The 27,386-nt window shown below is 34.8% G+C and overlaps 1 protein-coding gene across 1 annotated transcript in view; it reads right to left on the reverse strand.

Moving 5' to 3' along the window:
- Nucleotides 1–27,386, reverse strand: part of EYS (eyes shut homolog) — a 1,734,738-nt gene that overhangs the window by 1,205,918 nt on the left and 501,434 nt on the right. The window contains exon 13 of the mRNA XM_061207220.1: nt 3,230–3,351. Coding sequence (XP_061063203.1) covers nt 3,230–3,351 — 122 coding nt within the window. The remainder of the gene's footprint in view (nt 1–3,229; nt 3,352–27,386) is intronic.

Genomic DNA, 27,386 nt, shown 5'->3' on the forward strand with positions numbered 1-27,386 from the left:
ATTAATGAAATAGAGAATAAAAAGAAATATATAAAAACAATGAAATTCAAAGTTTGTTCTGTCAAAAGACATTGAACTAGATTGATCAGAAGAAAAATAGAGAAGATTCAAATGACTAGAATCAGAAATTAAAAGACATTATGAAGTACTGACAAGGATGTGGAGAAATTGACACCCTCATACATTGCTGGTGGGATTGTAAAATAGTGCATTAACTTAGACAAGTGTTTGGAACTTTCCTCTAAAAGTTAAACATAAAGTTATCACATAATCCAACAATTCTAATGCTAGTTATACACTCAAAGAATTGGAAATATATATGAATACACATACTTGGGCATACTAGTCAAGAAATAGACAAACTAAATATCTATCAAATGAAGAATAGATAAACAAATGTATTATAACCTTACGATGTAATATTATTGACTATAAAAAGGAAAGAAGTACTGTGACGTAAACCTTGAAAACATTATGCTAAGTGTGATGAATCAGTCACAAAAGACCACATACTGCATGATTCCATTTGTATGAAATGTTCAGAACAGGCAAATCCATAGAGACAGAAAACAGATTAGTCATTTTCAGGGCCTAGAGGGGAGGGGGAAAATGCGGAGGTAGTGCTAATAGGTATGGGTTTCTTTTGGGGTGATGAAAATATTCTAAAATAAGATTGTGGTAATGCTTTTACTTTTCTGTGAATATACTAAAAACTCCTGAATTGTACACATTAAAAGGGTGAATTGCATACCTCAATAAATTATACAAAATATAACTTGGTAATTCCTAAATAGTGAGTCATCATATTTATATATAACACATATACTAATTATGGTCATCTCATTGATAGTGTATTTATTGAATGTTTTCTTCCCCTTACAATCTAGTAAAGCCAATGTTAATATAACATGAACATTTGTATTAATACATTTTCATGTTTAAAATCACAAAGGAGAAGCACAGTCAGAAAGCTTACTTCAACTGGATTTCTATTTTTATACCAAGAAAAAATGCAACCCTACATCTTGGAAATACAATCAGTAATCTTTGAAAAATCTGAAGCATGATAAAGTGACTAAGAGTGTTTGTGTTAATTTAAGAGGCAAACTCTTCTGACATGTTTATAAATTTAAGTCATTAAGGGTTCACAACTAGTGGTGTCAGAGTTTCTAGAAAGACTGATTATGTCTCATGAATATTAAAATAAAGTGTATTTTAATTAAGCCTTCTAGACTTTGTTGCTTGTTTTGTTTTAGATATTTAAGGCCTCTTAATCAAATGGCAGTGTTTTAATCTAAGTAAAAGTACTATCATGCTGGATAATAAATTAATACTTGTGTCTTCTCATTCTGTTTGATTGACATTATGAGAATAACATATTTTATACAAATAAGTGATATATTTCACATGCACAAACACGTATTTCCAGCCCCCCCTCCACATATCAATGAGAGTATATTTTGGGAAAGAGAAAGCAGCAACTAAATCCAGAATCCCCAGGAGCTGGCCAGGAACTAGAAGCTAGGTTAACAGCTACATGTTGCTGTTCTCCTGTTGAACATTTCAATAGAAAATTTCAAAGAACATCAAAATGAAACAAGGCTACTCTGTGACCCTGATGAATCATAACAAAAATAAGCCTACCCCACAAACATATCTGAATACAAACAAAAACATGAACATTATCTAAACCACAAGAATGGCAAACCTTCCCCTAAAATGGCTATTATGAAGGATCACTGCCTCTGTAAACATGTTGGTTTCCCCCTCTGTCTAGTTTTCCATCCTTCTACATGAAATTCATTGTAAACCCAATCACAGAATGCTTCCCACCTCCTGACAATATCCCATGCAGGCCAAAACACCACTTTCTTAAGCCATCCCAAAATTACGTGTCACATACACATACACAAATGCATAAACTAATTATCTTCAGGAACTTAAGAGAGAGCTGAATGTTTAAAAAGATATCTCAGAGTCTGAAAAATATCCCAGAAAATTCATATTATATATTGTAGGTTATAATTAATAGAGCTATTTAAAAAAAATAAAATAAATGGATAATTATGAAAAGTTTTTTTTCCATAGCCTAACTAAAGTTGATTCTTTCTCCCACTGCATAGATGGATAGGCACTAAATATTAATTTGTGATAATATATCAATTTTAATAATTGATAATATCACAAAAATAACTCTGGGTTTTTACATTTTTGTATATTTTAAACTAATGTCAACTATTGTCATTGAGAGTTTTCTTATATTACAGAAGTTATTCATTATTTTTCTTACGGCCATTGAAATGCCAGCTATTTCAGAATTCCCTTATAATGAAATAAAGTGCCTACTGTTGACTAGTCTAAGTCTTTCTTCCCATTTCAGTCACTAAACATGAAGAACATTTGTAAAAACTCTTACGTGCTTGAGGTGATTCAGAATTCTCAATTTTAATCACAAGACAAAAGACAGTTTATGAGTTATTTTAGATGACATCCTGAAACCATTTTGATTTATCCCTGGAAAAATAATTATATAACTATATTTGTATTCAATTATTCTGCTTGTGTGATAAGAAAAGCTTTCTAGTTACAGTACGCCTGATTTTGCATCTACTTAAGGGAACTAGTGCACACACCAAAGAAGTCAAAAGCTAAAAACTATTTACAACTATATATTTGGTTATTAAAGTTTTGGAATAATAACAGTGGCTACTCAGAATTTCTATTTAGTTTCTTCAAATTTCTCATCTAAAAATCAATTAATAATACAATCGTAGTATGGAAAATGTGGATAGTAAATGTTGTAAAATTTACCAATAATTTGACTAAAATAATCCAAACTCATGATTTATTTATAGAAAATAAGTTGAATTTAATTTAATAGATCCACTAAGGACACATTTGTGGCACTGATTTTGCATGGAATGACCTGAAACAACGCTGAAATGGCAAAAGCGTGTTTTGAAGAAGTAAGGCCATTCGTAAGATGAGCCACATCTGGACATTGCATTTCCAAGTTAAAATTTGTTTATTCCTTTTTTGACTGGACATCTGCACTTTGGTATTTGCAAATTTTAAATGAAAGTGACACTATCTTTTCAGGAAATGGCTCTTCATCTTAGTACCATTATTTTAATTAATTGATGTAAAATGAAAACAATGTCTGGATATATCCCAAAGACATCGTGAATTCCAAGTAATTTTGTAAAGAAACGATGAATATATTACTCACCGATAGCCATTGTCAAGATCAGTACAGGTGGAATTGTTCTTACAGGGATTCTTTTTGCAGTCATTGGATTCTTGTTCACAAAAATATCCTTCCCAACCAGAAAGGCACACGCATTGGTAGTTCTAAGGGAATATGAACAGTATACAACCTTTAGGTCACTTCTTATTACTCTTCGTTATTTTGATCTCTCTGTCAATTTATGATTTTTTTCAATTTTTATAGAATGTCAATACTTGTCAAAAATTACTTTACTGCAGTTTAAAAACTATGTGAACAGTATTCTTTAGTATCTAATTCAATAAAAATTAATATTTATGTGTCAAGCTCACAGTACAGAGCTATTGGTCTTGTTAAATGTTAATATAAAAGTAGTGTATTAGTAATATGAAGACTAGTGATTGTGTGAAACTATATAACTAAATGTGGTACTTGGCAACTAGCTCACGAGTTAAAAAAATAACTACAACAAAATAAACCTTCTGACAGCTTTGTGAAATTACTTACAAATAATTAACTTATGTAAGTGTAGTATTGTTCGTTTATTGAAATTGCAAAACTTTGCATATTATTTTTCTGAAGAATAAAATTGGTCTGAAACAATATTCAAAATACTGGAAGCAAAATTGTTTTTCCTGATTGGGCAAATAGAAAAACAACCCAAAAGACACCTCAAATTATGGTGGGACAGTAATTTATACATTAAAAATAATTTTGAAGACTAGAGCTCTTTTCAAAAAGTTAGAATTTGGGCTCTGAGGTTTAGCGATTCTAGATTTAGAAATACAAAAAATTCTAACATCAATGTTAGGTGTTATCTTGATCTTCTCTGTTCAGTACAGTAGCCACTGGCCACCTGTGGTTATAGAGCATTGAAATGTGCCTGGTCCCAAATGAGGCTGTAAGTATAAAATACACACTGGATTTGGAAAATTTAATATTAAAAAAGAATATAAAGTATCTCACTAATAATTTTATTACATGTTGTAATGATAATAATTTGGATATAAAGAGTTAAACACATGATTGTATTATTAAAATTAATTTCATCTGTTTCTTTGAACTTTTTTTTAATGTGACTGCTAGAAAATTCACTGAACACACATAGATTTTGTTACATTTCTACTGGACAGAGCTGTGTCAGGTGATGCCAGCCCAACTTTTCACTTGGGAATTGAGTTGAGTCTACATAGTTCTGTGAACACACAAGAGCAGGAGCTCTCTGAGATGGGAAAACATGGTCTGGTGTAATACATTCCAGTACCTTGAGAAGGCCTGGCACCAGTGGACGCTTAATACCTGTTGATTGAACAATGGAAACAATGATAGGAAAACTAATGTAAAATATGAAGTTAGTACACAAAACAGACTTCACAAAGATTCTATACCTTTACTATAGGTAGACAGAAAGTTCGTAAAGTTCAAACATTCCAGACAAATAACTTTTTTCACCAGAGAAATACATACATTCATGCTCGATGTAGATGCATTTAGGTTACAATAATCCAAATGTATGAGTAGCTCCACTGAGGTCCCAGCTTTAGTTTTCAGCTGCTTGTGAAAAGCAGAGGGATGAGAGTGGCCATACCAAGACCAGATTTTACTCCTGAACATGTGTTCATTCTCCACTCAGAGTTCTCACTCTCAGTACTTATGGTCTGCTGGATTTCAACAGCAATGTTTTCCTGTGTTCTGCCTCTATCATGGTTAACTTCCTCAATGAGTTTGGCAATATTCAGAAAGTTTTCATTGATTGCATTTAGCTTATTTCTTTTTCCTTCTCTTTTGTGTAAGCATTACAAAGAGGACTTACATGAAAATTGAAGTTAATGATCATACTTTGTTTAATGCATATGCTATTTGAGATGGAAACAATTCTATAACAGGCAAGACTAAGCATCTGATGTAGTGAATGGGGGACCATGACCCAACCTAGTGATAGACAGGAGGGCAAATCAGGATGCATGATGGATGTCCATATCCTGTGGACCGTGTCAAGTGTCCTTTAGTTATTTCTGCCAATTCACCTTCAAAAAGGTGTCAGTTGTTTCTGTTAAGACAAATGCATGAGAATACTGCTGGTTTTTATTTTGACATATCAGTAGTAATTTGAAACAAATTCAGTGAGTGAACCAAAAAGCCAAACAAATTTCTTTGCCATTAAAGTCATATATTTCTTATTGGTATTCTTGATGATTTAATAATGAGTAGAAAATTACCATGCACTTAATGATCTAATTATCACTAAAGTGTCAGGTACCAAAGCAGTGATCTCCAGATATGATGGAATCTGTATGAAACAGAAACAAAGTGATCAAGGAAATAGACATTTTTCTAATATTAAACATGAAAAAGTATAAATGTTGCAGAGAGCAGAATATTGAGTAGAATTAACCCAGAGTTCAAGTATTTCTATTCATCTGTTGCTTACTTGATTCAGAAGCATTATTCTGAACTTAGACATTCTTAGTGCAGAGCACTTTCCCAATCAACACTATAAAGTTAATTAATTCCAGTAACTTAAAATAATAAAGCTGACACACTACTTTTAAGCCATATTACCTTGGCATTCAATAATCATATAATAATATTTTGAGTTACTTTTCCTGGGGATGAAAATGTATTTAAATATGTTTACTAAAATGGGTAAAAGTTTACATAATTTGTGAAGTTGGTGTCACATTATTTTTACCTCTTAATGCAAAGCAGACATTTGTCTTCCTGCCAAATTCAGATAAAACAGTTTTCATAGTTTGAAAATACATAGTGAGTAGGAAGACAGGAAAGACAGAAGATGATAAAAGATGACCCAGATCCAGCTCAGTGAACTACACCACCAGTGAGACAAAAGACAATGTGGTCAAGTTTGGTAGGTATAATAACTACATATATAACACACTCTATATAATATTCTGCATGTAACTATGTAGTAGTAGTTTAGTTTTTCAAGTCATGAGCTAGATATTTTAAATCCTTGTGATCAGTGACAAATATACAAAGGTAAGAAGGTTAGCATAATTCTGAATATAAATTTTGAAATCTGAGAGATGACATTTGAACACCAGCTTTGTGGCTTATTAAATATCCAGACATGTATGGTGTATTGAATTTCTATTGCTGTGTAGCAAATTACCACAAATTTAGCAGCTTTAAACATAAATTTGCTATCTCACATTTTCTGTGGTTCAGTGTCCAGACACAGGTGAGTCAACTCCTTTGCTTAAAGTCTCACCGGGCTAAAACAAGGTATTGACCGGGGTTATGATCTCATCTGAGGCTTGGGGTCCTTTTCCAAACAGTGGTTGTCAGTAAAATTTATTGCATTGTGGCCCTAGGACTTGGGTCTGGTCACTTGCTAGTTGCCAGGCAAGGACGGCTCTCAGATCCAGATGGTGTCACATCCTTGGCACATGGCCTTGTCTTCTCAAAGCACAGTGGGGTGGTTTGTTCCTTCAAGGCCAACAGGAGAGCACCTGCTTCTGTGTCTTGTCTCCTTTAAGGACCCATCTAATTAGGTCAGGCACACCCGAGATAATCTTACATTTGATAAATCAAAGTCAGCTGATTAGGGACCTTAGTTACTTCTGTAAAATCTATTTTTCCATATAAAGTAACATAAATGGTAATACTATCCCACTATATTCACAGGTCTTACTTATGCTCAAGGAGAGTAGGTTTTACAGGACATGTGCACTAGGAGGTGGAGATCTTGGGGCCATTTTATAATTCTGCCTAACACATCTGCTAACCTACTTAATTTATCTAAGTAAACTTTTAAGTTATCTAAGCCTCAGGTGCCTTTACACATAAAGTTACCAATAATGTCTACTTCATAAGCTTATTTTGAGCATTGCATGCAGTAATGATTTGGCTTGACCTAGTAATGACATGCTTGACCTAGTGACCAATAATCACCACTAATCAATAGCAACCATTCCTTCCAGGCTTTCCAGTCTAGATCTGACAAGGTCAAAGTACAACACACAACAAGTACTGCACTTGAACAGAATTATCTATCTTTACATTATTTCTTTGTATATTAAGTCCCCTACATACGAATGAGTTCTGTTCTGAGAGTGTGTTCGTTAAGTCCAACAAAGTTAGCCTAGGTACCCAACTAACAATCGGCTATATAGTACTGTACTGTAATAAGTTTATAATACTTTTTACACAAATAATACATAAAAAAAAACACAAAAATAAAGAAAACGTTTTTAATCTTACAGTACAGTACCTTGAAAAGTACAGTAGTACATCACAACAGCTGGCACTTCTTAGCAGTACCAGCTACATCAGTGCTGCTTTTACACTGGCTTGTGTACATCCTGGGTTTGAAATAAAGATAGTGTACTACTGTACTCTATACAGTAAAGTGTACAGTAAAGTACACAAAAGCACAACCACTTGTAGAGGATCCACGCCCTGACAAAGTACGCCAGACACATGAACTAACTTATGCAACTGGACGTGCAAATGCACGTTTGCATCTTTGAAAGTTCAAAACTTAAAGGTTCGTATGTAGGGGAATTACTGTATGAACAATTTTCATTATTTCATTATTTTTATTTTGTTATTTAAAAATATTTACTTTTCATTATTTCTTTTATGAACAATTTTTCATTACTATTATTTATTATTATTATTTTACATTACATCTTTGTATGAACCTACTGAAGGATAAAGATTATCAGACTAGGAAAACAAAGATGAAAGAGGAGGAGAAAGAGAATGCAGCAATGTATCAATTACAAACACAAACTTAGACAATATGGACAAATTTCAGATAATAAATTAGGAACATTGATCAAGAAATAGTAGAAAATCTAACTAAATAAGTAAACATTTTTAAATGCACCAAAAAGGGAGATTGACAGTATGCTTACACAGACTGAAATAAAATTGCTTCCAAATCTTTAATTCTTCTCTTATGTCATATAGGTGCAGAAAACAGAAAAGCAGGGGAACTACCCAACTTAAATTTTGAGACTAGTAAAGCCTAGATACAAAAATCTGGCAAGCATATAACAAGAAATGCAAACTCAATCAATCTTATGTGATCAAAAAGAGTAAAATTGAAAAAAATAATTTTAAGTAATTGAATCTAAGAGTGTCTTCAAGATTTGTTCTATTATGAGCAGGTAATTTGTTTTTGTTTTTGTCTTACAGAAATAGAAGTATGCTTCAATAGAAGAAACTCTATTAAAGAAGGAAAAAATGCTTTGATCATCTCAGATTCGGAAAAACCATTATATAATTCAACACACATTCATAAAAATTATCTTATCAAATGAGAACTTTTTGGGAATGTCCTTATATTAATAAAAGCTATTTACCAAACAAACAAACAACAAAAAATCCTGCCAAACCTCATTTTGCCAAAAACAACTAGCGAAACTGAGTAAAATACATAGAACAATGATTGAATTCTGAAAAGAACAACCAAAGCAGATTGCATCTCGTAAATTCTGGAGAGAAGGGGAGCAAACTAAAGTAAGATCACTCTTGCCCTTGCTTTTAAGGCCAGGACATTTGCTTTCTTAAATTCAGGTAAATAGAAGCAGCTGGAGCTTGCAACAATTTCCCTGGAATGAATATATATATAGCTACACAAATATATGTATTCAACTTTGTTGAGGAGAGAGGTCCATGAAGAGAAGAACAAACAAATGATCCCAAATGTTGATGAGCAATCAGTTGGAGACATTTGTTCCCTAGGGTGAAACTACCCAATGTAAGCAGAAAGCAGCTAAAGTGAATAGCAAAGATTCAGTAGTCTTGTGTTCCAGGAAAGGTCGAGATTGGAGTCTAGGGCCTGTAAGATGCAATGGTCCTGTTAAACACTTCTGGCTTTCATGGAAACCCCAAGGTCTAGAAGTAAAACAAACCAGCAAAACTCCCAGCCCAGATCATGCTAAAACCCCACTCAACATTTTAGTTGAGGTCATCGATCTGTACTCTGTTGTCCTGCCAGAGAAATGAAGTGCTCTTTGGAGGAAGTTAACATTAGAGGAAATTTTTCAATATTTGATAACAAAATGTCTGGTATTCAATAAAAAATTAAAGAAATGCTGATAACCAAAATTCAAGAGAAAATCAGACAGTAGGAACAGATTATTCAGATATTGTGTTATTGGATATTTTAAAATGACTATGATTAATATATGTGAGAATATAGAAGGCAAGATAGAGAATTTCACTAGAAACCTGCTACAAAATAGTCAAAAAAATACTGTGATTTGGAAATAATAATAATTGAAATTTAATCATTTATTCCATTATTTTAATAAAATCTTAGTAGAGGATTAATAGTAAATTTCCAGACTGAAGTACATAAAGACAAAAGAATAAAGAAGTCAGAAAAAAAAAAACTGTTAAATATGGGAAATAATAAAAATAATTGAAATATTAAAAAGGGAGAAGAGAAATTGGATAAGAGCAATATTTGAAAAAATTACTGCCTGAGAATTGTCCAAAGATAACAAAAGACAGTAACCACAGGTTTAGAAAGATCTCCAGACCTATGTTGGATTAAGCACAAAGAAAACATTATCTAGGGTAAAACTGCTGATAATGAAAGACATAGAGTAAATCTTAAAAGCAGCCAAAGAACAAAGACACTTACTTTCAAAGGGACATCAAGTCTGACAATTTACTTCCCAACAGTGGAAGCAAGAACCCAGTAGAACAATATGCTAATGGACTGAGAGAAATTAATTGCCAACCTAAAAGTCCATCCCTAGTGAAATATATCCTTCAACTGGGGAAGAAGAAAAACTCCTTTTAAGAAAACACAAAGCTTGAGGATTTACTGCAGTACGTAAGATTGCAGGGGTTTGATAAGAGACAGCCAGGATTTAAGATCAAGCTCCATGAATTATTAGCTAAATAAAAATAAGCCTGCTACTTAATCTAAAGGGACATCAGAAATAATCGTACCAGACTGATGAGGGTGGAGGATTAAATGAGTCCTTAAGATAGGACTTCATATGATATCTGACTCACAGTCAGATACCAGTAACTTTTAACTAAAGTGTTCTCTTACCCGTGACCTTTCCAGGTAATCTAAACTACTCTTGTGCATTGGATTCCTGCTTCTTTGGCATTCTTCCATCTGGAATATCTTTACTTACTTCCCGTGACCTCTGCCCCAACTTTTGAAATTTGATTTCTCCCTCCAGGTCATAATAAATGCCACATTCTACCTGAAGCTTTGATCATTTCCTCCAGTATACTTACCTTTCTCACAATTACTGTTTTATTGTTTATGACACTTTTTATGTATACTAGTTACATACATGTTCCATCTTATGCTTGGTACTTACCATATTTTAAAATAACTTACTTATTTTATTGTGTATTTCTCTAACTTGTAAAATATAAAGTCAAGTCTGTTTTGTCCACCAATTATCACTATCTGGAATGCTATTTTATATTTGACTGAAAGAATGGATGTTAAAGCATGGAATATATATGATATTAATTGCTAATATATAGTCCAGAAAATATTTTATTTATAATTTCTAGTTATTCAGTCATCTCATTTTCTTAACAAGAAAAATTATATTTTAGAATTCCTTTAAATAGCCCTTCCTTACAATCAACTAAAACTAATTCTATAAATGAGGATTGAAAATCCCAAAGAAAGAAGCATTAGACTGATTCCATTATGAAGTGTTTACATATTGAGGTAATTATATTTGATTCAGTCTTAGCCACAAAATTAATCTTACTTTATGAAACTTACTTTTTGATTCCTGAAAATTTAGATACACACTAAATGAATAAAAATTTAAAAAACATTTATATTGTTGTCTTTTTCTAATTCATTACTCATATGATCCTAGGAAGAAGGACAAAGATTTATTTTTTCACTAATAAAATGAAAAAAATTGAAAATCCATAATGAATTCAGTTCTTATAAGAATAAAGGGCTCTGCCTACTGACTTATTGTCTGATTCCTTTTAATATTATTTTAAGTACTCAGTTTAATCTTTAAAGACTTATAGAATTAACCATAGACATAAAGACTGCCAAATACTGGATAAAGTGATACTCAGGGTTAGACATAAATACGGTAATCTTTATTGTTAAAAACAAACAAGCAAAATTATGTTAACATTATTTCTTTCAGCTGGAGAAAATGATTTATCTTGGTTCTTTGAATCTAAAATGAAAGAGAGGAGAAGATGGCGGAAGAGTAAGACGCGGAGATCACCTTCCTCCCCACAGATACATTAGAAATACATCTACACGTGGAACTGCTCCTACAGAACACCCACTGAACGCTGGCAGAAGACGTCAGACCTCCCAAAAGGCAAGAAACTCCCCACGTACTTGGGTAGGGCAAAAGAAAAAAGAAACAACAGAGACAAAAGAATAGGGACGGGACCTGCACCAGTGGGAGGGAGCTGTGAAGGAGGAAAGGTTTCCACACACTAGGAAGCCCCTTCGCGGGCAGAGACTGCGGGTGGCGGAGGGGGAAAGCTTCGGAGCCACGGAGGAGAGCGCAGCCACAGGGGTGCGGAGGGCAAAGCGGAGAGATTCCCACACAGAGGCTCGGCGCCGACCAGCACTCACCAGCCCGAGAGGCTTGTCTGCTCACCCGCCGGGGCGGGCGGGGGCTGGGAGCTGAGGCTCGGGCTTCGGTCGGATCGCAGGGAGAGGACTGGGGTTGGCAGCGTGAACACAGCCTGAAGGGGTTAGTGCACCACAGCTAGCCGGGAGGGAGCCCGGGAAAAAGTCTGCAGCTGCCAAAGAGGCAAGAGACTTTTTCTTGCCTCTTTATTTCCTGGGGCGCGAGGAGAGGGGATTCAGAGCACCGCCTAAACGAGCTCCAGAGACGGGCGCGAACCGCGGCGATCAGCGCGGACCCCAGAGACGGGCATGAGACACTAAGGCTGCTGCTGCCGCCACCAAGAAGCCTGTGTGCAAGCACAGGTCACTATCCACACCGCCTCTCCCGGGAGCCTGTGCAGCCCGCCACAGCCAGGCTCCCGTGATCCAGGGACAACTTCCCCGGGAGAACGCACGGCGCGCCTCGGGCTGCTGCAACGTCACGCCGGCCTCTGCCGCCGCAGGCTCGCCCCGCATCCGTACCCCTCCCTCCCCCCGGCCTGAGTGAACCAGAGCCCCCGAAGCAGCTGCTCCTTTAACCCCGTCCTGTGTGAGCAAAGAACAGACGCCCTCAGGCGACCTACACGCAGAGGCGGGTCCAAATCCAAAGCTGAACCCCCGGAGCTGTGCGAAGAGAAAGGGAAATCTCTCCCAGCAGCCTCAGAAGCAGCGGATTAAAGCTCCACAAACAACTTGATGTACCTGCATCTGTGGAATACCTGAATAGACAATGAATCATCCCAAATTGAGGAGGTGGACTTTGGGAGCAAGATATATTATTTTTTCCCCTTTTCCTCTTTCTGTGAGTGTGTATGTGTATGCTTCTGTGTGAGATTTTGTCTGTATAACTTTGCTTTCACCGTTTGTCCTAGGGTTCTGTCCATTTTTTTTTTTTACTTTAAAATTTTATTTTTTCTTAATAATTATTTTTATTTTAATAACTTTATTTTATTTTATTTTATCCTCTTTCTTTCTTCCTTTCTATTTTTTCTCCCTTTTATTCTGAGCCATGTGGATGAAAGACTCTTGGTGCTCCAGCCAGGCATCAGGGCTGTGCCTCTGACGTGGGAGAGCCAACTTTAGGACACTGGTCCACAAGAGACCTCCCAGCTCCACGTAATACCAAATGATGAAAATCTCCCAGAGATCTCCATCTTAAAACCAAGACCCAGCTTCACTCAACGACCAGCAAGCTAGAGTGTGCCACACCCTATGTCAAACAACTAGCAAGACAGGAACACAGCCCCATCCATTAGCAGAGAGGCTGCCTAAAATCATAGTAAGGCCACAGACACCCCAAAATACACCACCAGACATGGACGTGCCCACCAGAAAGACAAGATCCAGCCTCATCCACCAGAACACAGGCACTAATCCCCTTCACCAGAAAACCAACACAACACACTGAACCAACCTTTGCCACTGGGGACAGATACCAAAAACAACAGGAACTACGAACCTGCAGCCTGTGAAAAGGAGACCCCAGACACAGTAAGATAAGTAAAATGAGAAGACAGAAAAACACACAGCAGATGAAGGAGCAAGGTATAAACACACCAGACCTAACAAATGAAGAGGAAATAGGCAGTCTACCTGAAAATGAATTCAGAATAATGATAGTAAAGATGATACAAAATCTTGGAAATAGAATAGACAAAATGCAAGAAACATTTAACAAGGACGTAGAAGAACTAAAGAAGAACCAAGCAACAATGAACAACACAATAAATGAAATTAAAAATACTCTAGAAGGGATCAATAGCAGAATAACTGAGACAGAAGAACGGATAAGTGACCTGGAAGATAAAATAGTGGAAATAACTACTGCAGAGCAGAATAAACAAAAAAGAATGAAAAGAACTGAGGACAGTCTCAGAGACATCTGGGACAACATTAAACGCACCAACATTCGAATTATAAGGGTCGCAGAAGAAGAAGAGAAAAAGAAAGGGACTGAGCAAATACGTGAAGGAATTATAGTTGAAAACTTCCCTAATATGGGAAAGGAAATAGTTAATCAAGTCCTGGAAGCACAGAGAGTCCCATACAGGATAAATCCAAGGAGAAACACGCCAAGACACATATTAATCAAACTATCAAAAATTAAATATAAAGAAAACATATTAAAAACAGCAAGGGAAAAACAACAAATAACACACAAGGGAATCCCCATAAGGTTAACGCTGATCTTTCAGCAGAAACTCTGCAAGCCAGAAGGGAGTGGCAAGATATACTTAAAGTGATGAAGGAGAAAAACCTACAACCAAGATTACTCTACCCAGCAAGGATCTCATTCAGATTTGATGGAGAAATTAAAACCTTTACAGACAAGCAAAAGCTGAGAGAGTTCAGCACCACCAAAGCAGCTTTACAACAAATGCTAAAGGAACTTCTCTAGGCAAGAAACACAAGAGAAGGAAAACAACTACAATAACAAACCCAAAACATTTCAGAAAATGGGAATAGGAACATACATATCAATAATTACCTTACATGTAAATGGATTAAATGCTCCCACCAAAAGACACAGACTGGCTGAATGGACACAAAAACAGGACGCATATATATGCTGTCTACAAGAGACCCACTTCAGACCTAGGGACACATACAGACTGAAAGTGAGGGGATCGAAAAAGATATTCGATGCAAATGGAAATCAAAAGAAAGCTGGAGTAGCGTTTCTCATTTCAGACAAAATAGACTTTAAAATAAAGACTATTCCAAGAGACAAAGAAGGACACTGGGTAATGATCAAGGGATTGATCCAAGAAGAGATATAACAATTGTAAATATTTATGCACCCAACATAGGAGCACCACAATACATAAGGCAAATACTAAGAGCCATAAAAGGGGAAATCGACAGTAACACAATCATAGTAGGGGACTTTAACACCCCACTTTCACCAATGGACAGATCATCCAAAATGAAAATAAATAAGGAAACAAAAGCTTTAAATGATACATTAAACAAGATGGACTTAATTGATATTTATAGGACATTCCACCCAAAAACAACAGAATACACATTTTTCTCAAGTGCTCGTGGAACATTCTCCAGGATAGATCATATCTCGGGTCACAAATCAAGCCTTGGTAAATTTAAGAAATGTGAAATGGTTTCAAGTATCTTTTCCGACCACAACACTATGAGACTAGATATCAATTACAGGAAAAGATCTATAAAAAATACAAACACATGGAAGGTAAACAATACAATACTTAATAACGAAGTGATCACTGAAGAAATCAAAGGGGAAATCAAAAAATACCTAGAAACAAATGACAATGGAGACACGATGACCCAAAACCTATGGGATGCAGCAAAAGCAGTTCTAAGAGGGAAGTTTATAGCAATACAAGCCTACCTCAGGAAACAGGAAACATCTTGAATAAGCAACCTAACCTTGCACCTAAAGCAATTAGAGAAAAAAGAATAAAAGACCCCCAAAGTTAGCAGCAGGAAAGAAATCATAAAGATCAGATCAGAAATAAATGAAAAAGAAATAAAGGAAACAATAACAAAGATCAATAAAATTAAAAGCTGGTTCTTTGAGAAGATAAACAAAACTGATAAGGCATTAGCCAGAATCATCAAGAAAATAAGGGAGAAGACTCAGATCAATAGAATTAGAAATGAAAAAGAAGAAGTAACAACTGACACTGCAGAAATACAAACAATCATGAGGGATTACTACAAGCAACTCTATGCCAATAAAATGGACAACCTGAAAGAAATGGACAAATTCTTAGAAATGCACAACCTGCCGAGACTGAACCAGGAAGAAACAGAAAATATGAACAGACCAATCACAAGCACTGAAATTGAAACTGTGATTAAAAATCTTCCAACAAACAAAAGCCCAGGACCAGATGGCTTCACAGGCGAATTCTATCAAACATTTAGAGAAGAGCTAACACCTATCCTTCTCAAACTCTTCCAAAATATTACAGAAGGAGGAACACTCCCCAACTCATTCTACGAGGCCACCATCACCCTGATACCAAAACCAGACAAAGATGTCACAAAGAAAGAAAACTACAGGCCAATATCACTGATGAACATAGATGCAAAACTCCTCAACAAAATATTAGCAAACATAATCCAATAGCACATTAAAAGGATCATACACCATGATCAAGTGGGGTTTATTCCAGGAATGCAAAGATTCTTTAATATATGCAAATCAATCAATGTGATACATAATATTAACAAATTGAAGGAGAAAAACCTATATGATCATCTCAATATATGCAGAGAAAGCTTTTGACAAAATTCAACACCGATTTATGATAAGAGCCCTGCAGAAAGTAGACATAGAGGGGACTTTCCTCAGCATAATAAAGGCCATAAATGAAAAACCCACAGCCAACATCGTCCTCAATGGTGAAAAACTGAAACCATTTCCACGAAGATCAGGAAGAAGACAAGGTTGCCCACTCTCACCACTATTATTCAACATAGTTTTGGAAGTGTTAGCCACAGCAATCAGAGAAGAAAAAGAAATAAAAGGAATCCAAATCGGAGACGAAGAAGTAAAGCTGTCACTGTTTGCAGATGACATGATACTATACATAGAGAATCCTAAAGATGCTACCAGAAAACTAATAGAGGTAATCAATGAATTTGGTAAAGTAGCAGGATACAAAATTAATGCACAGAAATCTCTTGCATTCCAATACACTAATGATGAAAAATCTGACAGTGAAATTAAGAAAACACTCTCATTTACCATTGCAACAAAAAGAATAAAATATCCAGCAATAAACTTACCTAAGGAGACAAAAGACCTGTATACAGAAAATTATAAGACACTGATGAAAGAAATTAAAGATGATACAAATAGATGGAGAGATATACCATATTCTTGGATTGGAAGAATCAACATTGTGAAAATGACTCTACTACCCAAAGCAATCTACAGATTCAATGCAATCCCTATCAAACTACCACTGGCATTTTTCACAGAACTAGAACAAAAAAATTCACAATTTGTATGGAAAAACAAAAGACCCTGAATAGCCAAAGCAATCTTGAGAACGAAAAATGGAGCTGGAGGAATCACGCTCCCTGACTTCAGACTATACTACAAAGCTACAGTAATCAAGACAGTATGGTACTGGCACAAAAACAGAAACATAGATCAATGGAACAGGATAGAAAGCCCAGAGATAAACCCACACCCATATGGTTGCCTTTTCTTTGATAAAGGAGGCAAGCATATACAGTGGAGAAAAGACAGCCTCTTCAATAAGTGGTGCTGGGAAAACTGGACAGGTACATGTAAAAGTATGAAATTAGAACACTCCCTAACACCATCCACAAAAATAAACTCAAAATGGATTAAAGACCTAAATGTAAGGCCGGACACTATCAAACTCTTAGAGGAAAACAAAGGCAGAACATTCTACGACATAAATCACAGCAAGATCCTTTTTGACCCAGCTGCTAGAGAAATGGAAATAAAAACAAAAATAAAAAAATGGGACCTAATGAAACTTAAAAACTTCTGCACAGCAAAGGAAACCATAAACAAGATGAAAAGGCAACCCTCAGAATGGGAGAAAATATTTGCAAATGAAGCAACTGACAAAGGATTAATCTCCAAAATTTACAAGCAGCTCATGCAGCTCAACAACAAAAAAAAAACAACCCAATCCAAAAATGGGCAGAAGACCTAAATAGACATTTCTCCAAAGAAGATGTACAGATTGCCAACAAACACATGAAAGAATGCTGAACATCATTAATCATTAGAGAAATGCAAATCAAAACTACAATGAGATATTATCTCACACTGGTCAGAATGGCCATCATCAAAAAATCTAGAAAAAATAAATGCTGGAGTGGGTGTGGAGAAAAGGGAACACTCTTGCACTCTTGGTGGGAATGTAAATTGATACAGCTACTATGGAGTACAGTATGGAGGTTCCTTAAAAAACTACAAATAGAACTACCATACGACCCAGCAATCCCACTACTGGGCATATACCCTGAGAAAACCATAATTCAAAAAGAGTCATGTACCAAAGTGTTTATTGCAGCTCTATTTACAATAGCCAGGACATGGACGCAACCTAAGTGTCCATCATCAGATGAATGGATAAAGAAGATGTGATACATATATACAATGGAATATTACTCAGCCGTAAAAATAAAGGAAATTGAGTTATTTGTAGTGAGGTGGATGGAGTTAGAGTCTGTCATACAGAGTGAAGTAAGTCAGAAAGAGAAAAACAAATACAGTATGCTAACACATATATATGGAATCTAAGGGAAAAAAAAAAAAAGGTCATGAAGAACCTAGTGGCAAGACAGAAATAAAGACACAGACCTACTAGAGAATGGACTTGAGGATATGGGGAGGGGGAAGGATAAGATGTTACAAAGTGAGAGAGTGGCATGGACATATATACACTACCAAACGTAAAATAGATAGCTATTGGGAAGCAACCGCATAGCACAGGGAAATCAGCTCTGTGCTTTGTGACCACCTAGAGGGGTGGGATAGGGAGGATGGGAGGGAGGGAGGGAGATGCAAGAGGGAAGAGATATGGGAACATATGTATATGTATAACTGATTCACTTTGTTATAAAGCAGAAACTAACACACCATTGTAAAGCAATTATACTCCAATAAAGATGTTAAAAAATATATATATATATTATTCTGACAGAGAGTTAATGTAATATTTTAAAACAATTTCTATAATAAGTTATAAATGTTGAATCTGATTGAACATATTCTGAAATAAAGCAATGAAAATACATGTTAAATTCAATGATAGTTTCAAGGCAGAACTGTTTTAGAAAAACACAATTTCTTTAACTTGGGAAAATCTAATATAAATATGTGAAGAATATGAAAAGCCACACATTAGATGTGGATATTAATAGAGTATAAATGAAACTATGTTGACCTTTTAAAACACTTTCTAAAGGAAATATAAGCCGTTAAGAAATTTAGTCACTGTTTTCATGTAAAGATATTTTTTGCTAGTGATAAAAGAGCAAATTAGCATTTTAGTGCCTATTCTAAATGAGAAAATGACATTAAGTGCAAATTTCCACTTTTATTTCCTATATTCTAGTCAACCTACTCATAAAATTCATATTATATTCTTCAAAATAATCTCAGCTGTTTGTCTACTCTGCTATTTTGGATCTGTAGTCTCTATTAGCAATCCATTTGTGATAATGTAACTCTCTTATTGCATGTCCTACCTTCATCAACCATTCGTGATCCTTTCCAAAGGCTTCCCCTACTTCTAACAGTGTTTTTTGTTTGTTTGTTTTTAAAGAAAGAGTTTAAAACTAGAATAAAAGAGCTTAGGCTACCAGCACCAGAATTTTATTCCTCACTGATAACATAGCTATGATGGGAAAAGAGTTTACCTGTCATTGAAGTGTACTGTTCCAGTACATTCTTATATCTTCAATACTGCTTTCCATACTGACTCAATTTGACAACTGGAGATATAATCTATTACACAAAACTTTATCGTCAGGGCATAGATAATACTTAAGAATACAAAAAAACATAAACTTCTGAGGGACTGTCACCAAAATAAAGATGTCAGAATATGAATGCAATTCTGCTACAGGTAGTTTAAATGTTTGGGACAATTACTTTTTGGTCTGAAAGTCAAATGACAATAATCCAAGCACACTATGAACTAAAAATCATTTTGCCCCATCAGGCTTTTTCTAAAATATATTGCAGAAGGATGATATGTAATTCCTTTACTCACACTCAGTTTTCTAGCACATTAGAAAGCCCATAGCATTTTACATCTTTTATTGCTCAAAACTGTCTTAAACATTAGATTATTTGATTCAGTTGTTTTAAAGATTTTTGTTTGTTAATTGTAAATAAGAAACTCTTATACAAACATATTTCCCTAGGGTGTGTAAATAAATGAAGCAGTGAAAAGCAGTTGTGCTCTTACTGAGAAGGGCAGGGAGCCCAGAGCCCTGCTGGTTTAGCTGTCCTAGACTCTCTCTCTCCACGCCAACCCCTAAGGACACCATTCACCCACATTGAGTCTCAAAACGCAGATTGAAAACCACTGATCCATTCAACTTATTCCATTTTATAATGAGAAAGCTGAACCCGTAGAGGCTAATTGCTCAAGCTGCTGTAACTAGTTGATGGCAAAACAGAATTAGAACTCATGTCTCCTGACTCTTTGTCTAGTATTCCCAAATGTAGCTAAAAAAAAAAAAAAAAAAATCAATTAAAAATATCTGGTAAATTAATACATTCAGAAATACATTTTCTGAAATACACCATGAAAACATTCTGAGAATTTTGTTAAGGTAACTTTCAAATCATGTATGTTGAATAATTCTTTTAATATATGAATTCTCATATTCTCTTTTCTCTGCATAGTATTAAATGGCTAAATAGTCTAGTTGACACCAAAATGATGCTGTACAAATAGCAGTGACCAATAGTCATTAACTTTACCCTCATAATAGAGATGCTAATGGAGAAAGCCCGCAGATTAACAGTATAACCAATGTTAACCGTTTATTACTGACGTTCTAACACGTAGCTTGAGCTGTACATGCATGGAATAAGATCTACCCTGGCTCTACAGGTGATTTTCAGGTTGGATATGGACAGCTTTCACGCTCACTGAGCTTGATGGTGCCAGGCAGTAGTGAGAGTAAATATCACCGCTTTGACTGAAGAATGCAGCCAGCAGTCATGAGGTGTTCGCAGCCTCAGGATATATGAAAATCAGTGTGGCTGAAAGTTTTCAGACCATGAATATGGAACTCATTTCCAGCATAGTGACCCCAAGGGAAATAAGCATCTCTAACCGTAGAAAAGTAAGCCAGGCTTTTACACAGCAGAAGTAGAAGCAAGTACCAAGCAAATAATGTAGAATTTGCCTATTGTTTTAGATACTTTCAATAACTCCTTGCAATAGATCATTTTATCACTTGGTAAAGTAAAATAAACTAATGAATATGACAAAATGTTAAGATATTTCAAATATGTTTTTACAGTTATTTTGACTATTTTACATTCTGTAAAACTTTTTGTTCTTGATATTTTAAATTTATTAGGATTTTTAACTTAAATTCTGTAAAATTAGGTGGAAATTTTCTTTAGTTTTAAACAGAAAGTATTTATGTGCAACACTAGGTAGATAGATGATAGACGGATAGGTAGATAGATACAATATATTGCATATAATTATAGATATATCTAGCATATATAACAATAAATGCATATAATATATTTCAAATAAATTTTATATTATATATATAATCTGAATCTAAAGCTTATTTTCAGAGTTATTTAGCAAATACCACATATTATAGTGTTTCTGCCTCTTTTTTTCCCCTTTTTTAAACATAATTATTTCCTAACAATTTCCAAGAGGAATTCTAGCACATCACAGTTAGAAGAGCACTGGTTAGAGTCATAATGTAAGACCTAATGTAAGTCATAATTGCCACGAACTTAATGATTATTGAATACTTTGTTTATCTGTAGGTTGCAGTTCCTTGATAGGAGAGCTGTTTCATCTTATGGTTAACCATAATGATTTTATTGCAGGTTAATAAGCTACCTTTGCAATAGAATTAGTAGTAAGAAGGGTGAAATAAGAACTCAGCCACAAGTGTTGTAACCAAGAAAGCAGAGGGCAGGAAGGGCTAAGACGGTGTAACAATGCTCAGAAAAGTGTGAACTCCAGTTTCAAATAGCCTCTCATCATCAGCCTGTTGGGATCCATGAATCCAATAATAATTTCAAGAAGCAAATGTGTTATTCTCAAATATCAGTAACTATGAAAACAAGCCCTCTGAGATGTGCTTGGCATTTTAGAATTTAATATTATTGATTTGATCACTACTCCCCTTCCTCCTCAGAGTAATCAGATGGGTCTTTCTTCTTTTGTTCCTTCTTTTTCTACTTATTTTTTTATTCATTTTGCGCGTGTGTGTGTGGAATCAGGGAATAAACGCGTGTTTTCATTCTATCGATAAGCAAATATTTTCTACATAAATTAAACCACTTATGGGTTCTTATATATCTTCCACATATATTAAACCATTGACATAATGTGAATGGAGACGGAAGTGAATCCCCTGGAGGGGTCAGAGTGTTTGGCCTGGCCTAGGAGGCTGCTACATGTAGGCCACTGAGAAACTCATCTAACTGCTCCTAACTGGTCATAATATTTATATAAATACATGTGGAATAGGTCACTACCTCCACTAACTCTTTCAATCTTAAAATGATCATGTTTTTTGTTGCTCTATTTAAATTTCCTAGAAGACCCGGGTGTTAACAAGGACAGTGGCAGTGGCTCTACTGCGCCTAGTGTTCTACCAGCTGTCTAGAGCATTCCTCGTGATTCCTTAATTCCCGTTTAACAAAATTACGTTCCGAAATGACAGCTGGGAACACAGTAAATGGTTTACAACCTACAGTTTTTCTTGGAAGAGCCACTGTTAAAGTATACCTTTGTTTCCAATCTCTTACACCAGTTCATGAGGCAAAATGTGTGTTTAAAAACACACGGAGAGAAATGTCTTATCATGTCATAATAATCAATATTTATTCACTAAGAACGTCAGATAAATTAATCTTAATGCATTTTAGTTAAACAAAGTCAATAGCCATTGTCATATACAGAAAGGAAGCAGAGTCTCCAATGACCAAATTTTGACTTGGATTTGAAGTTTACAAGTACTTTTTCAGGTAGTTTCTTTTTATTCTGTTAATATAAATATTTATAATAAGAGGAAATTTCTAAGTATGAAACATAAAAGTAATTTGTTAATATGTGATAATATTAAATCACTAGTAACTTTATAATCATATATCATATAATCATTTTCTTGCCAAATAATGTAAAATTTTAAGCAATCATCTTAAAATTTTAAGACAAAAATAATTTTGGAAGAACATGTTTTTTCTTTGTCAGAAGTTCTTTCTCTAGGTGTGGTAAGCTACTATTCTGACTAAAAGCCTACCTTCCAAAGATGGTTACTACAAGTATTTCAGTTATCTTTGTCTCCGACCAACAAGATGATTTTCTAATTAGCATAATGTAAGTTAAAAATAGGAATCCATTAGTGAAATTATTATACAATATTCATGTACCAATTAAATATTTTAGAGACATCGCTTGATCCTTCTTGACCAAGGTGTAGTGAACCCTCTAGCCTGTAGCCATAAAAATGACAACCCTGGCGAAATAATTGTCCTGTGCCCTTTTCCTTGTTCAGAGGCTTTCCACTCACTTGACTCAGAGAGATGCTGAAAATGAGTCTAATGACTGGAATATTGTCACAGTTGCCTAAGAGAAACTCTAATACAGATCATTTCTGAGACCACCAAACATGGAGAATGGGGACATCAAAATGCAATAAATTCCAGAAAGAGAGCATGCTTCTGCCTCATTTGTTTTTCTTATACCCGGTTATGAAGTGGTAGGGAGGATGTAGCTTTCATCTATTTCTAACTATTTGTGACTCTGGGGACCTAGAAAGAGGAAATAGTCATTAGTATATTCAAGCAGATTTCAGGTTCACCTTCCAAATCTTGAAGTACCATTTCTGTTCACTCTTGTCAGAGAACTGTAACAGGATTTCTCTCTTTAAACCATAATTTCATTAAATAATTAATAATTCTCAACAATAAATTATAGACACCACTGACTAACAGCAGAATATTCCTTTAGAAAACAAACTCTTCATTATAAATTTTAATATATACTATACTGTTATATTTTATCATATTGTATCACATTGTTATATTAATTATACCCCATTTAATATATTAGATTTAACATTCATGAATTCACTGCCTATTTTTAGACAAAAGACGTTACGGCTGTCTGTTAAAAATCTTAGGAATTGATATTAAACGGATTTCACAAGGCCTGACATCTAGTAACTTCTCAATAAATTTTAACTTTTATGTTTATCACTATTATTTTTAAAAAATTTTTTAAACATTTTTTTTATTGGAATATAGTTGATTTACAATGTTGTGATAGTTTCAGGTGTACAGCAAAGTGAATCAGTTATACATATACAAATATCCACTCTTTTTTAAGGTTCTTTCCCATATAGGCCATTACAGAGTATTGAGTAGAGTTCCCTGTGCTATACAGCATGTTCTTTTAGTTATCTATTTTACATATAGTCGTGTGTATATGTCAATCCCAATCTCCCAATTTATCCCTCCCCACCTTATTCCCCAGTAAACATGAGTTTGTTTTCTACATCTGTGACTCTACTTCTGTTTTGTAAATAACTTCTTTTGTACCTTTATTTTAAATTCCACATATAAGCGACATCATATGATATTTGTCTCTCTGTGTCTGAGTATCTCTAAGTACATACATGTTGCTGCAATTGGCATTATTTTGTTCTTTTTATGACTAAGTAATATTCCATTATATATATTACCACAACTTCTTTATCCATTCCTCTGTTTATGGACATTTAGGTTGCTTCCATGTCCTGGCTATTGTAAATAGAACTTCAGTGAATATTGGGGTGCATGTATCTTTTCAAATTACGGTTTTCTCCAGATATATGTCAAGGAGTGAGATTGCTGGGTCATATGGTAGTTCTATTTTTAGTTTTCTAAGTAGCCTCCTACTGTTCTCCATAGTGGCTGTACCAGTTTACATTCCAACCAACAGCGTAAGAGGGTTCCCTTTTCTCCACACCCTCTCCAGCATTTATTGTTTGTAGATTTTTTTTTGATGATGGACATTCTAAGTGGTTTGAGGTAATACCTCACTGTAGTTTTGATTTGCATTCTCTAATAATTAGTGATGTTGAGCATTTTTCATGTGCTTTTTGGCCATCTGTATGTCTTCTTTGGAGAAATATCTATTTAGATCTTCTGCCCATTTTTTGATAAAGTTGCTTTTTTTTTTATTTTGAGCTGCATGAGCTCTTTGTATATTTTGGAGATTAATCCTTTGTCAGTTGTTTGTTTGCAAATATTTTCTCCTGTTCTGAAGGTTGTCTTTTTGTTTTGTTTAAGGTTTCCTTTGCTGTGCAAGAGCTTTTAAGTTTAATCAGGTTCCATCTGTTTCTTTGTGTTTTTATTTTCATTACTCTGGGAGGTGAATCAAAAAAGATCTTTATGATTTATGTCAAAGTATTCTACCTATGATTTCCACTAAGAGTTTTCTAGTGTCTGGCCATACGTTTAGGTCTTTAATCCATTTTTTTTTTTAACATCTTTATTGGAGTATAATTGCTTTACAATGGTGTGTTAGTTTCTGCTTTATAACAAAGTGAATCAGCTATACATATACATATATCCCCATATCCCCTCCCTCTTGTGTCTCCCTCCCACCCTCCCTATCCCACCCCTGTATGTTGTCACAAAGCACCAAGTTGACCTCCCTGTGCTATGTGGCTGCTTCCCACTAGCTATCTATTTTACATTTGGTAGTGTATATATGTACATGCCACTCTCTCACTTCATCCCAGCTTACCCTTCCCCCTCCCCGTGTCCTCACACCAGTCAGAATGGCCATCATCAAAAAATCTAGGGCATGTTCTAATATCATTCTTTTACATGTAGCTGTCCAGTTTTCCCAGAACCACTTATTGAAGAGATTGTATTTTCTCCATTTTACATTCTTGCCTCCTATATCGTACATTAGGTGACCATAGGTGCATGGGTTCATCTTTGGGCTTTCTATCCTGTTCCATTGATCTACATTTCTGTTTTTGTGCCAGTATTATATTGTTTTGATGATGGTAGCTTTGTTATATAGTCTGAAGTCAGGGAGTCTGATTCCTCCAGCTCCATTTATCTTTCTCAAAATTGTTTTGGCCATTTGGGGTCTTTTGTGTTTCCATACAAATGGTAACATTTTTTGTTCTAATTCTGTGAAAAATGCCATTGGTAATTTGATAGGGATTGAATATGTAGATTGCTTTAGGTAGTATAGTCATTTTCACAATATTGATTCTTCCAGTCCAAGAACATGGTGTATCTCTCCATCTGTTTGTGTCATCTTTGATTTCTTTAATCAGTATCCTAGTGTTTTCAAAGTACAGGTCTTTTGCCTCCTTAGGTAGGTTTATTCCTAGATATTTTATTCTTTTTGATGCTATGGAAAATGGGATTATTTCCTTAATTTATCTTTCTGATCTTTTGTTGTTACTGTATAGGAATGCAAGAGACTTTTGTGTATTAATTTTGTATCCTGTAACTTTACCAAATTGATTGATGAGTATTTTTCTGATAGCATCTTTAGGATTTTCTATATATAAAATACAATGTCATCTACAGACAGTGACAGTTTTACTTCTTTTCCAATTTGGATCTTTTTGTTTCTTTTTCTTCTCTGATTGCCATGGCTAGGACTTCCAAAACTATGTTGAATAATAGTGGCAAGAGTGGACATCCTTGTCTTGTTCTGGAACTTAGAGGAAATGTTTTCAGGTTTTCCACCATTGAGAATGATGTTTGCCTTGAGGTTGTCGTATATGGCCTTTATTATGTCGAGGTTAGTTCCCTCTATGCCCACTTTCTGGAGAGTTTTTATCATAAATGGCTGTTAAATTTTGTCAAAAGCTTTTTCTGCATCTATTGAGATGATCATATGGTTTTTATTCTTCAGTTTGTTAATATGATGTATCACATTGATTGATTTTCATATATTGAGGAATCCTTGCATTCCTGGGATAAATTCCACTGGATCATGGTGTATGACCTTGTAATGTATTGTTGGATTTGGTTTGCTAGTATTTTGTTGAGGATTTTTGTGTCTATGTTCATCAGTGATATTTGCCTGTAATTTTCTTTTTTTGTGATATCTTTGTCTGGTTTAGGTATCAGGGTGATGGAGGCCTCATAGAAGGAGCTTGGGAGGCTTCCTTCCTCTGCAATTTTTTTTGATATTTATTTATTTATTTATTTATTTTTAACATCTTTATTGGCCTCTGCAATTTTTTAGAAGAGTTTGAGAAGGATAGGTGTTAAGTGTTCTCTAAATGTTTGATAGAATTCACCTGTGAAGCCATCTGGTCCTGGACTTTTGTTTGTTGGAAGATTTTTAATCACAGTTTCAATTTCATTACTTGTATTTGGTCTGTTCATATTTTCTCTTTCTTCCTGGTTCTGTCCTGGAAGATTGTACCTTTCTAAGAATTTGTCCATTTCTTACAGCTTGTCCATTTTATTGACATATAGTTGTTTGTAGTAGTATCTTATCATCCTTGGTATTTCTGTGGTATCAGTTGTAACTTCTCCTTTTTCAATTCTAATTTTACTGATTTGCATCCTCTCCTTTTTTTCTTGATGAATCTGGCTAAAGGTTTACCAATTTTGCTTAACTTCTCAATGATCCAGCTTTTAGTTTTGTTGATCTTTGCTATTGTTTTCTTTGTCTTTATTTCATTTATTTCAGCTCTGATCTCTATGATTTCTTTCTTTCACTAACTTTGCGTTTTGATTGTTCTTCTTTCTGTAGTTGCTTTAGGTGTAAGGTTAGGTTGCTTATTTGAGTTTTTGTTTTGTTTGTTTCCTGAAGTAAGATT

Source organism: Eubalaena glacialis, chromosome 12 (genome assembly GCF_028564815.1).
Source record: "Eubalaena glacialis isolate mEubGla1 chromosome 12, mEubGla1.1.hap2.+ XY, whole genome shotgun sequence".
In the NCBI taxonomy this organism is placed as follows: domain Eukaryota; kingdom Metazoa; phylum Chordata; class Mammalia; order Artiodactyla; family Balaenidae; genus Eubalaena; species Eubalaena glacialis.